At 41.2% G+C, this 13,998-nt stretch overlaps 1 protein-coding gene across 1 annotated transcript; it reads left to right on the top strand.

The window, feature by feature from the left end:
• Nucleotides 1-6,863: 6,863 nt before the first annotated feature.
• On the top strand, nt 6,864-10,987 carry LOC308094088 (histamine H3 receptor-like; the record flags this gene model as incomplete). Its single annotated transcript, XM_080440545.1, has 3 exons — nt 6,864-7,104; nt 7,477-7,643; nt 10,223-10,987. The coding sequence occupies 3 exons, from the start codon at nt 6,864-6,866 to the stop codon at nt 10,985-10,987; spliced, it is 1,173 nt and encodes a 390-aa protein (XP_080296671.1).
• Nucleotides 10,988-13,998: the final 3,011 nt, after the last annotated feature.

The following is a 13,998-nucleotide window of genomic DNA, read 5'->3' as shown; positions in this document are numbered from 1 at the left end:
TTTATCGCTGTCCCTCAGTAAACTTGACCTCTGACACCCTCAGTGAGGGTGTCAGTGGTCAAGTTTAATAAATAAACAAAAAACATTAATTCACACAACACTGATAGTCTTTGAAGCTCACCCTGAATCTGCAACACAATTTTCTACAATGTAGTGGGGTCCCTGCTTCATCTCTCTCAGCTAGGGGGTCCTTGGCCTGAAAAACGTAGAAGACCCCTGGCCTAGCCTATTGTCTTTCAGCATGCAGGGTTGTTTTTTTGTGCTTAATTTTAAAACTTTAAAGGAAGACTATTTGGGACTCCATTATTGTTGTAGCCTAAAGGTCTGTGGCTGCGAAAATGAGGGACCAAACTTTAATATTTTTTGATTGAATACTTTATTAACAGTTTACAAATAGTAGGCCTACAGTGGTATGATTAGGTAATGATGCTAAAAGGATAACACAAAAAGTTCAATCAAAAAAAACGTTGGGTCATTTTATCGTCTACTCAGGCTTTTGTGATCCCCCCAGACCGTTTTTAAGTTGCTTGATTTAGTATTTAGATATTTGATAATCATTTTATCAGACACGCCCCCTTCCTATACAAACCCATCATAACTTCAAACTCAATTTTTAACCTGTTAGATTCATCATTTCATTTATTTTTTTATTGTATTTAATTTTTTTCATTTTCCCAAAAAAATATTAAAAATAAATGAAAACACGGCCCCCTCGCGTATTAGGAGGGCAGGGTGAGTCACCAGAACCAAGGACGGGTGTTTTTGATGAATCTAACATGTTAAAAATTGAGTTTGAAGTTATAATGGGTTTGTATAGGAAGGGGGCGTGTCTGATAAAAATGAATATCAAATATTGAAATTCTGAATGAAGCAACTTAAAAACGGTCTGGGGGGCTTACAAAAGCCTGAGTAGACGATAAAATGACCAAAAGTTTTTTTGAAAGTGAAATATCCCTTTAAAGGCATATATGACTTTGCCCTGTGTTTAGGCCTAGGCCTACATAATAACAAAAACAAATGTACCCATCATTTCCCTCTATACCAGCAGTTATCAGCAACTGGATTAGTGTGGTGGTCAAGGACCCAGCATCCGCCTTTGAAATTGATTATAGGAAGTGATAGTTCATCTGAATGGCCTGTAGTTTCGCTGTTTTACCCCTGCTGGTGTCAGAAGAAATAACTCTCAATGCAAGTGGGTCGGTTTTTGCTGAACTTTAGACTTGATTTTATTACCTTAATAAAGATTGTTATAAATACTATATGCCAGTCGCTAGTTTAAAGTCTTCTTTCAATCACCATGATATGCGTTTTGGTAAATTATGGTCCCATTCATTTAAAAATTGACGATAAAGTAGGGTATGCTCTAGGAGGGGCGGGATGATTTGATTGACAAGCTACACAACCAATAGCATTCATTCCCCAACCCCGCTTTTGATTGACAAGCTACCCAACCAATAGCATTCATTTCCGGTTGCGTAGGATATGACGCGACACGATATAGAAAGATGGCGGATTTGAAATAGCTGAAAAATAGGCTTCATTTACGGTCTGTCGAGTCTAGTGGCGTAACGCTGTCCATTCTTTTTACTGTCTAAGGCAGGAACACACTGCCCTGATTACCCTCTCACAGTATTTTGGTGTTTTCACTGTTTGTTTTGGTAGATAATTGGAGGTTTTTGGGGCTACCAAAACAAACAGTGAAAACATCAAAATACAGAGGAACGTGTCAAAAACGAATGCTGCAGGGTCTAGCGCCCGAGGTTATTTTGGAGCACGGTATTTACGTTAAATTACATAAATAAATACATTTCCGGTACATTTCCACTTCCTACGTCATTTTAGCAAGCGTGTCGCTTGCAAAAAAATGGTGTTTAAGGGTACGGTCATACCTAACTTTGATTCTGCTTATGTGGCCGTGTTTTTGTGTTGGTTTTAATTTTCAATGGGAACAGAGCATTTTGTTGCCCTTGCGCAGCCTTGTGTTGTGGACACCTTGCGTTTATGCGTTTGATGCGCCAGGGCACCTCCAATAGATAAAAAGTCTATTTGAAGCAGATAAATGCTCGTGACCGTTGCTGCTTTTGCCCCTCTGTCCAATCAGATGATTCGAAGGCGGACCGGCTTGGCAACGTCAAGACTCTGCAACGTCCGCTCTGCAAGATACTCAGTTTTTTAGGCTGTGCTGGCTGCACAAAACAGGCAGCCGTACACAACCTGCGTTTATCATCCTGCACCAGTGTGCAGGTACAGTATGACCGTACCCTAATAGTGTTTAAAGAAGTTGTCAAAAACATATTTATGTGGAATGGGTATTGTGAAAAATATACATGTGAAAGATTATACCAAATTAGTTGTTGCGCACACCGGAAGTCTCGCTAGACAAGGCCTATTGGCACACGTTTTTTGGCTGTGGCGGACCCGGTATGGAGTTATGACATTTGTCTGCTGTACCATTCATCCTAAGATATCATAACATCATAGAAAAGGTAATAAAACCGTGGTCCAAAATTCCCCTTTAAGCTATCTTTATAGCTCAAGTTGCCAGCCCACTTTCTTCAACTTAATCACTGTGCCAGTCAGCAGTGGGCCTGATGATTTCTTAACGTGTATAAATCAGTCAGTATTATCAGTGTCGTGTATTATAACAGTGCCTTGGAAGCACCGCTGCTGCATACATTAATCAAAGTATATTCATCAAATCAGGTCTGGCGAGGGAAGAAGTATGCTGCACTACTGTCTGTACTTCCTGTTAATTAGCTTGGCAATTATTGTAAGCTGTCACAGTTCTTAAGCGGCAGGGTGGACTGTGTGTGCTCCAGAGCGTAATCCCCCACAAATGACAAGATAATGGAGGCAAAGAGAAGGCATGCTTCAAAGGGAACCTGGAGATAGAATCCCCACCAGGGACATTTTAGGGACAGGCAGTGGAAGAGACAGTGAGAGAGAGGTATAGTGGAAAGTTAACACTTGATATATTCCCTTCACTGAGAGCAGTCCGAGTATCAGAAGATTGTTCCGTATTATTTGACTGCATGCTGTGCAATGACACCGCCTGGCTCCGAAGGAAGAAAAACGTGTGTGGGGTGTTTCTTATTCACAGTACTGTAAGATGGAAAGATAATGTTGGAAGATAATGTTTTTGCCCAACAACAAATCCCACTCTGATTTGTATTTATGCTGTCATGCATTAGTATCCCACAATCCTCAGAGGTAGACCTGCACACATCTACTGATGTAGACCTACACAGATCAAATAGTCTCTTTGATGTTCTGTGTCTCTTCTGTGTCTCCAGTATTCTGCAGCATATGTTGTACAAAACATAGTTTCCCTTCATGTGTACATGAGTTCTTGCAAGTCCATCATCACGTTATTGAGGTTGCTTGGAAAATAATGATTTGTTGACAAATAACCAGCATGAGTTAAAACCTGACTTTAAAGCAGGGGTCTTCAACAGGGGGTCTGGGACCCCTAGAGGGTCCTCAGAGTTACTACAGGGGGTCCGCCAAATCTTTGTGCGATATGATTTTTTTTTTACCTTAACCACTTGAACCCTAGCATCCCTTTTTCTGAGAGGAACTTTAGCCAAAATAGCAGATCTACAAGCTCACAACGCCTCGTGCTGCCAGGCGTTGTGAGCTTGTAGATCGGCTATTTTTGGCAAAGAGGTATAGGTGTAGAGGGAAAAAAGGGCAGACCAAGTAAACAAAAAAAGTTTAATCTGAAACACAATTTCATACAATATGTAGTGGGGGGTCTCTGCTTCATCTCTCTCTCAGCTAGGGGGTCCTTGGCCTGAAAACGTTGAAGACCCCTGCTTTAAAGTATGTGTACTAAAGTGTATTTTAGGTGCACTGCTAGCAGTTAGTATAGGGAGAATGTAATGTACCACACTATGCTAGACTAAAACAACAACAAAAACAACAACAACAACAACCATTCACAACAGTGAATGTGCAAAACCAGGACGTTGTCAAACTCACTACTATGGAATTTGGGCAAGCGTGCTTGTCAATGCACGAGTCCATCGGCTGATCAGCACAGGCACTTGATCACTCTGGCACACCACACAAGTCTCAAGGCCTCACGGTTGGTGCATCTGCTTTGTTTTGGAAAAGGATCTTTGATATCAAATCAAAGCAAGAGGTCCCGCACACTGTCTGGAACTTGCAAAAATTCAAGGAATGAAGAGCATCCGTTTTGCATTTCCAGACAGTGTGCAGGATCTCTTTCTTTGATTAGATTTTTAAGTGATGTAAAATGATCCCCTTGAAAAGAATGTGTTCTTCAGCCAATTGCACACATGATCATCCTTCATTATTTGAGTTATGTGAGTGTCAATCTGTTGACTCATGGACACCATTTTGAGGGATGTGTTTTAATTACAATAGGTCAAGAATGTAGGAATGTATGAATGAATCATTATATTACTTTAACCAATCTGTATGTTAGAGTATATTAACACACTTGTTCTTTCCTGCATGTACTGGCAATAAATAAACTGCTCTGAATCAGGGCCAAAAATGCAGTACATAATGATTTGTGTGTGTGTGTGTGTGTGTGTGTGTGTGTGTGTGTGTGTGTGTGTGTGTGTGTGTGTGTGTGTGTGTGTGTGTGTGTGTGTGTGTGTGTGTGTGTGTGTGTGTGTGTGTGTGTGTTTGTGTGTGTGTGTGTGTGTGTGTGTGTGTGTGTGTTGGGCTGGGGGGTGTTGTGAATGAGAATGCTATGGCAATACAATTTGAGAAGTTTTGGATTAGAATCCTGTGTCTTGGGCCAACATTTCCTATCTGAGATTGTGCACAGTAAATCCTTGGTCTAATTTTTTACTCTGAAAATGTCAAACTGGACCCACAAGGGTCCACTTTTAAGCTTATACACACTAAGAATTTTGCTGTGTGTTGTGTGTGGTCCATCTGCTTTAAAATAAATCATAATGAAACTGAGCGTGAGCGTCTTCAGTCACGTCTGCAGGACAGTAGTGTTTTTGCCATTTCCACAGTGTGGGACCGCAGCTGTGTTTCAGCACTGTTCTTCACAAGATCTTCAGAACGCAGTGTTGAAAATACTCAGAGAGTGTATAAATGGATCTCAGAAATGTTCTGTTTACTTGCGTGTAACCATGTAAAGAATATTGTGACAAGACACATCCTTGGATGCTTTACTGGTGCTGCCATGGTCTTGAATGTTTGATCTTTTATACATGTGCAAAATCAACATAATGAAATGAGTCTGCTCCACTAGCCATTGGCATTTTTGCTGGTCATTGTTATCAAGCCTGTGATGCTTCATGTCAGTCAGAGATGATTGTCAGTTGACTCATTAGTCAGAGCAGGGATTGGGGAAAGAGATGCTGGTTGTGTGAGTGTGGTTTTGATTAATGTGAATGTTTTAAAATAGGCTAAAGTTAATGTCATCAATACTTCTGACTTGTATGGTTGCCTTAAGCACCTTAAATATTTTATTTATTTTAGAAATAGTTAATATTTTACTCAAGGGGGACAACGCCTGTGGCAAGTTGACGATGTCATTTGTATGTGTGGTCCAGCAATAAACAATCATACTTAACCTAAACATAATCAAAAATCAATGTAATACTTCCTATGGTTAACATGAGCATCAAAACAATATTTTAAAAATACGTTTTATTAGCACATGCATTCCATACATTCTATTGCCACACATGGACAATGACACCATCATCAACTTACAGGAGTAATTGTCCCCCTTGAGTAAAAGATTCGCTATTTAAAAAAAAAAATACAATATTTCAGGTGCTTCTAATTTTACTTATAGAGGGCAATTATAATGTATTAAGACATACAAAGGCTTATTTTCCAGGGATCCTTTTAAATGCTGCATTTACTTGATTGTTTAGCATGGAAATCAGCTGTGTGACATATTCCCACTGGAGACAGCATTCACGGAGATGATTACTGACTGCTCTTTATTTGCTCAACAGAACCGTTTTCATCCTTTAGCAAATCAAATACAAGTTTGGCCCAGTAAGTGCAAGCCGTACGTGCAGTGCGCGCCTAGATGCTGGTGAGACTAGAGCTAGCGAGATGAGGTCCCGCTGTACAGGCTCCGGCAGAGGTGGAGTCCGTCCAAACGTAGTGAAGATCACCTTTTTTGTAACATCGTATCCAAAAAGTAAAGGTATTCCCAGAGACCTACAGATGTTTAAGATTTTTACGGAAAGTATTGTTTTTAGGACGGGGTTGAAAAAACTGTTTAAATCGCTTATCTAGTCAGCCTGTGCCATGTTTTCCCATTGCAGCCGAATCGGGAGCAGTACTGGCACCTGCCGTCGGGGGTTCTTCCGGGTTGAATGGGAAAACATAGCACAGGCTGACTAAATAAGCGATTTAACTGTTTTTTTTTCAACCCCGTCCTAAAAAAAATACTTTCCGGAAAAGTTTTAAACATCTGTACGTCTCTGGGAATTTCTTTACTTTTTGGATACGATGTTGCGAAAAAGGTGATCTTCACTACGTTTGGACGGATTCCACCTCTGCCCGGAGCCGGTACACCGGGACCTAATCTAGGAGCTAACGTGGAGAGTGATTAAAGTATTAATACTTTTGTACTTTTACTCAAGTAAACTTTGAATTCCGGACTTTTACTTGTAGGCCTAACAGAGTATTTCTACATTGCTGTATTGATTTAAGCAAAACATTTGAGAACTTTTTTCCACCACTATTAAATGGTTTGTTGTGGGGTGCTAGGGTGTCCAAACCAAACTCAGTCGCGACGCGAGGCACCTGTTGCTTTTTCACCATCGTTAGAAACTTCGGACCACTGACTGACTGCACTGTTTCTGATTAAATGCGTAGCGAAACGATCGTCAATTCAAATCCAGGACACAATGTCTGAAGATCAGTCGGATTCCGACTCAAGTGTGCACTTTCTTGACAATGCAACCAGAGTTCAGAGCAGCTTCGTATTTACGGGACCTGATGTCATCTTGCTGCTGATGATGCTAACTTTGGCTGTTATGATTGTTTTGGGCAACGCTTTGGTGATTTTAGCGTTCAAAGTGGACAAGAGTTTGAGAAAGCAATGCACTTTCTACTTCTTGAATTTGGCAATATCAGATTTTCTTGTTGGTAAGTCTAAGCATTCATCCTATATTATCAATGTTTTCAGCCTGCAGAGACAAATTATTGTCACATTGACATGTGATATTATGGTAGTCCTACCTCTATTGCTCATGATGCTTACAGTCAGAGTAGGATATTTCTGTACCCATTACTGAACAAACATTCTATTAGTATAGAGCCTTACTCAAACAGTATAGTATAGAATCTTTACTATAATATTGATTGAATATAGAGTCTATAGACCAGAGTGTTTAATGCTATAGGTCATCTTACTATTGCAGATGGAGATATCTGAGAAGTGTATTTTCATAACATACTTCACTCAAGTGTAAATGTACTTGTTATTTAAATAATTCTTGCCAACACCTGGTTTCCCAGGGGCGTTCTGCATCCCGCTGTACATCCCTTATACACTCACAGGCAGGTGGACACTGGGCAGAGGACTCTGTAAGCTGTGGCTGGTCATGGACTACTTGCTGTGTTCAGCCTCTGTCTTCAACATTGTCCTCATCAGCTACGACCGCTTCCTCTCTGTCACCCAAGCGGTGAGTTTACAATCTTTTACTTCTTATCTGGAACAGTGGTGGGAAAAGTACTCAAATGTTTTACTTAAGTAAAAGTATCAATACTGCAATGTAGAAGTACTCTGTTACAAGTAAAAGTGCGGAATAACAAATTTACTTGAGTAAAAGTACATAAGTATTGGTATCAAAATGTACTTAAAGTACCAAAAGTAAAAGTACGAAAATGTTTGAAAATAGCAGATCTACAAGCTCGACGCGTTGTGAGCTTGTAGATCGGCTATTTTCAAATCCAATACCTATTTTCAAATAGCCTAGGTATAAAATAGGGCTAAAGTATGTTTTATAATGTAATCATTTATAATCTGCAAAGTAACTAGTAACTAAAGTTTTCAAATAATTGTAGTGGAGTAAAAGTACAATATTTGCCTCTGAGATGTAGTGGAGTAGAAGTAAAAGTATTGGTAATTGGAAATACTTAAGTAAAGTACAAATACCTCAAAATTGTAATTAAGTACAGTACTTAAGTAAATGTACTTAGTTACTTTCCACCGCTGATCTGGAATAATACACAATGGCCCTCTATCAGAAATAAGAATCTTGATATACATCCAGAAGAAAATGAAACTCCCATCATGACCAAAGTACAATAATGTTAGAGCTCAATTCTCTGGATGGCAGCATCCCTGGGATTCATCTCAGTATTAGATTCCAAAGGTTGAAAATAGTGCCTTTTCCTTTGTGCACAGTAAAATCCTGAGTCTTAATTTAACTCTGGAAGTGTAAAAACCCAATACCGTCGGTCACTACATGGTGGTCCGTTACTTTGTTTTTGAGGGTTGAATCGCCCAGGTCATCAGTGGGGCCAGTAGCACCACACTGTCCCAAATGAGCCCATCTGCACAGGTTAATCATTCATGACCCATTCAGGCCCAGTGCCACCCCTAATTATAGCCCTCCCTCATGATGAAGGCAGAAAGGTCATGTTTCAACTTCAGGACGGGCTTGGCCTGGTACTGGAGTGGCTCTGATAACTCAGATCTGCTTTATCAATTGTAATTGTAATTGCCAAGATGTATGCCAGGATGATAATAGGCAATTATGTGGATCACTTGCACAACTATAAACTCTATTGACATTACAGTCATAATCCACCCATGATTCAGTTTCAATCTTGCCATTTTGGCCAAATTCCCCAAGTACAACAGTGTTTTAAAAACATACAGCATGATTGGGCTAATGCTAACCTTTATTTGTACAACATCTTCCAGTGTTGTACAAATACAAAAATATTTTTGACAGATATTTAATTTAGTAGTTATAGACTTATAGACCCCTGCAGCTGCCAGCCATGCTGAGCCTTTTATTATGTATGCCAGGTGACTGTTCTCTCACGTGTGTGTGTGTGTGTGTGTGTGTGTGTGTGTGTGTGTGTGTGTGTGTGTGTGTGTGTGTGTGTGTGTGTGTGTGTGTGTGTGTGTGTGTGTGTGTGTGTGTGTGTGTGTGTGTGTGTGTGTGTGCTGCGAGCGTGCATGTGCATGTGCATGCATGTGCATGTGCATGCGTGTCATGTGTGTTAACTCAAAGGTAGGGTGAGGCCCAGGACTGTAGACAAAGAGTGTTCTGTTTTTTTTTCACAAGCAGACACTTAACATCAGATCAGAGCAATGAATACAAATAACACTAGCGAGAGAGCCTCTCCTTTAATCCGCATTAGCTTTGATCATAGAGATCCTCTTTCGTCTGCTCTGGTCCCACCAACACTGTATGATCAATCACAGCAGAAACCGTTCGCCAGCAGTCAAGCAGCATTTCCCTAAAAGCATTTTATACTGAAATACTGAAAGAGAAAGAGCAGGTAGTGTCGGAAGTTGTAGTTCACCCGTGAAAAAGACTGGGATTGGGATTCAGATTACTGTGAGCGTAAGTGCTTGTTAGTGAGGTTAAACATCCTCTAAGCCTGGGCACGGAGTGTATGGGAAAAGGTTTTGTTTAGGTTTAATACTAGGTCATTGATAAGACTCACCCCTCATGGTCTGCTTGGCATAACCTACAGTGCACCATCAAATGTTTCAATGATTAACGTTCAAGGGCAACAGGTTCTGTATGGATTGAACATACAGCACAAACCATATGCTCTTCTGTTCTATGGTAGACCTACATTAAGACAGAGCACTTAGCACAGTCAATACATTATTTATCAGTTATATGGAAGGACTGCGTTTATTTCAGTTGTGGATCCGAACAGACGGTTATATATATAACAGAGATGGTTAGTTACAATTGCTGCTGGCCAATGTTGTGGACAGGAACATTGAAGATTATGTTAATGTAGATAATTGGTTTGTGGGTGGTAATTCATTGACTTTAGGTCAGTGGTACATTATTACCTTAGTAGTAATCTAACTCTACAAAGACATACATATATATATATGTGTATACAGTTTTTTATCCTCTTATTTTTTGGCAGATTTTCATGAATTATTCTGTACATTGCATTAATCATAGACTACTCTATATGCCATTACGTTGTGTTTTCAGAACACAACATTTACATTAATAATAGCGAAAGAAACAGCATATCTTTTTTGTATTTGCTGCAGGTGAGCTACCGTGCCAGACAGGGCATGACCCACCAGGTCATCATGAAGATGGTTGCTGTCTGGGTGCTGGCGTTTGTCCTTTACGGACCAGCCATCATATTCTGGGAGCTGGCAGAGGGCAGGACCCGAGTGCCAAAGAAGGAATGCTTTGCCGAGTTCTATTACACTTGGTATTTCCTGCTCAGCGCCTCCACGCTGGAGTTCTTCTGCCCGTTCGTCTCCGTGGCCTTTTTCAACCTGAGCATCTACTTCAGCATCCGCAGGAGGAGGAGGCTGCTCCACCGCAAGGAAGGCCCTTCCCACCTCCGGCCCGGCGAGCCAGGCTGCGCCCAGGGGGACGCCGCCCGCCTGTTCTCTCAGAAGAACTCGGGGGTGGGCATGAGACTGGCCCTCACGGGCTCCGTCCATTCCCAGACCTCCTCTCCCTCCAAGGGCCAATCGGACCCCTCGTCCCCCAGGGTTACCCGGCCCGGCCGTCTGTCCAGGGACAAGAAGATCGCCAAGTCCCTGGCTGTCATAGTGTGTGTGTTTGCCATCTGCTGGGCGCCCTACACCCTGCTGATGATCATCCGTGCCACCTGCAGGGGGCGGTGCGTCCAACACCACTGGTACGAGGTCACCTTCTGGCTCCTGTGGCTCAACTCAGCCATTAACCCCTTCCTCTACCCACTCTGCCACGGTAGCTTCCGCAGGGCCTTTGGCCAGATTCTGTGCCCCAGGCGACGTACCACTCAGCCCTCGGCTGACCTTCAAACTGGCCAGTGATGGGCTGGTAACCTTGGAGAGAGAGACCACTTGCAGTTCAATCAGCAGAAGCTGGATTGTACACTAAAGTATGTCATAATGACCATCGGTAGTAGTTCTCAATCAGACGCTTGAATGTTTTGAAGTTTTAGGTGGGTCATTTCATTTGAATCAATAGAGTGCTACAGGGATGACATTTTATTGTAGGTGAGTCTGGAAGTTTCCTCTGCTTTGGGTTCCTACTGCCGATTTTCTGTGGAATTTTTGAACCACACACTTAATAGAAGTTTACAAAAGTAAACTCCCAAATCCATGGTTGAGATATTATTAGAAATGGTAACCACGGACCTTTTTTTTTTTTTTTTAAAGCATCAGAAATGTGGCGAGAGAAACCACAACGGATTTTAGGACTACAAATTGTAGCACTCTATTTACTGTGCCTGCCTACAGCTGAGTTTTATCATAACAGTAAAAGCTGATGATGAATTGCATTTAAAAAAAACTCATGATCATGGTATCACGCTGCATCTGCCTTTCAAAGAAAACAACACATATCTGGATTTATATGTGGCACCAGTTTAATAGATCACTATCACCCTCTGCTGTTGGAAAGATTCTGCTCTTTGAGGTAATGCAGTGTAGTGCCAACAAATGCACGCATAATGTACTGCCAGCAAATGCACGCATAGTGTACATTACAAATTCTGCAATCCATTTTTAGGGAGGGAAATCTACTGTATAATACATACATATACTGTAGGTACTGTAAGTAACAAGTAGCATCATACGCTTTTTGCAACTTCAGCATCATCACAATTTGAAATACAAATAGAATTGTACTAAATGACAACAAACAACCCCATATACTGTATTTTGTCATGTTTGAATTGAAGTCTTAGGAACAATGTTTTGCTTCATCTAAGCAACTTGCAGTATTCCCACAATACATACCAATATATACCTAGATATTTCTAGTGACATACTGGGCATGTATGAATGTTTACATACCACTAGATGTCACCATTCACCTTTATAGCATTCTTTGCAGTGCCAGGGCATTAGGCTATAACACAGTATATACTGTAGGATGAATTCTCCTCTGGCAATTGGCCTTGGTTCACATAGACTTTGCCACTATTGTTTGCGTTTCATCAATCAAACTCAATCTCAAGGTATATTTTGTGCTAATAAAATCACTCATCTGAGTTTTAAATGAATAAATATAGCCCAATAATCATTGGATCGGAAACTGCTATGTAAATTTAGAAACAATAATTTTGTGTCACAATTCTTTTGTAGTCAATGTTATTGTCCTAGCTTCTATTACACAATATGTGAAACTGCCAGTAGTCCAGTGCCCTACTAATTGCTTTACTGGTGCAGAAGAGTATCACAGTGACTAAAATATAAGTGAATACATTGACAACCTAGTGGAACAATTTGCTGAAAATATATGAAATATCTACATCTGTAACTGGTCAACACTCTGCATGCTTGGTAAAACCAATAATAAATACATTCCTATGGTTTAAATCCTGCATAAATGATAACACTGGGCTGCCTGGTGGTTCAGCGAGTTAGTGCATGAATCACATCCTCCTTGTGATGAATGAGGACCCGAGTTCGAATCTGACTCCCGTCACGTCTCGCATGTCTTCTCTCTGATCATGGTTTCCTGTCGCTCTACACTCTGCTATGGAATAAAAGAAGCATAAATTGCACCATAACATTAAAACAAATGATAACACTGCCCAGGGTAGCTGCTGTTTACCTGATGTATAATTGGGTCATTGATCTCGAAGCCACTTCTGGGTCAAGTGGTACTTATTTTGTTTGTGTGATGCGAGCAAAAACCCAGGGTGCACTACCGTCTTCATATTGTTCCACCTTGCAGTTAGGCTTGTTTTGATAGATTAGATGAGACCCTCCGATGTGGACTTATTAGACCCGTAATTACGCCATCATGCTGGATAGTGAGGTTCCATTTGCAGGTGCCTGAGGTCCCACCGGGGACTTACATTGCTCAAATTGTTGCCACTGCCCGTGTGCACATCTGGGCCCGTGGTCAGGTGCCGGGAATAAGGGCACAGCTGCAGGAGCAGGCTCCCCTCTCCCATGTCCCCCCGTGGCATGGTGGGGGGACAGAGGCACACTTGTGACGCATTTCCCTGGGGAGGGCAGAACTGCAGCTATCAGCAGAATGGCAAGCCTGCATGGGTTTACTCCCTGTGTATCTAAATGCTAACCGCAACGTACCGTCTCGCTGCAGTGTGTTGGGACATCAGCAGGAATACAGGTGTTGATTGATGGATGGAAAGATGATGGCACATGAGCCAAGCCTACAGGCTATTGAAAGCAAAGGGAGTACTTGAATTTGTCAGTAATGAGTATTCACCATACTAAATATTACCATCTTAAATATATATACATGTACAGTATGTGTGTGTGTGTGTGTGTGTGTGTGTGTGTGTGTGTATATATATATATAAATATATATATACACACACACACACACACACACACAGTTATACAGTATGTATACATACATACTGTATAACATTAATTATATAGGCCTATACTGCATAAATACACACACACACACACACACACACACACACACACACACACACACACACACACACACACACACACACACACACACACACACACACACACACACACACACACACACACACACACTATAAAAAGTATATACAAGAAACACAGGTGAAACACATATGCGTGTGTATTGCGTATGATGTATTTGCATGTGTGTCAAACACCTCTCAGTGGGTGTATGTGAATGTGTTTATGGGGGGGTTTGTATGTCTGTGACCTCAAGCGATGTGTCTGAGAGCTGTGACCCCAAATGGAGTGCACCTGTGCCCCTTAACTTTATAGTCCCCCATTAGCAGAGAGAAAGCCACTGATCAGAGGGGGTTAGAAGGCCTATATAAATTCCCACATGAGAACCCTTCAATAGTTAAACTCTCATACGTTTCCCTACAGCATTCTGATACAATGACTTAATG

Source organism: Gymnoscopelus braueri (assembly GCF_963280865.1).
Source record: "Gymnoscopelus braueri genome assembly, chromosome: 10".
Taxonomy (NCBI): domain Eukaryota; kingdom Metazoa; phylum Chordata; class Actinopteri; order Myctophiformes; family Myctophidae; genus Gymnoscopelus; species Gymnoscopelus braueri.
This window is presented reverse-complemented; position numbering and strand designations above follow the sequence as displayed.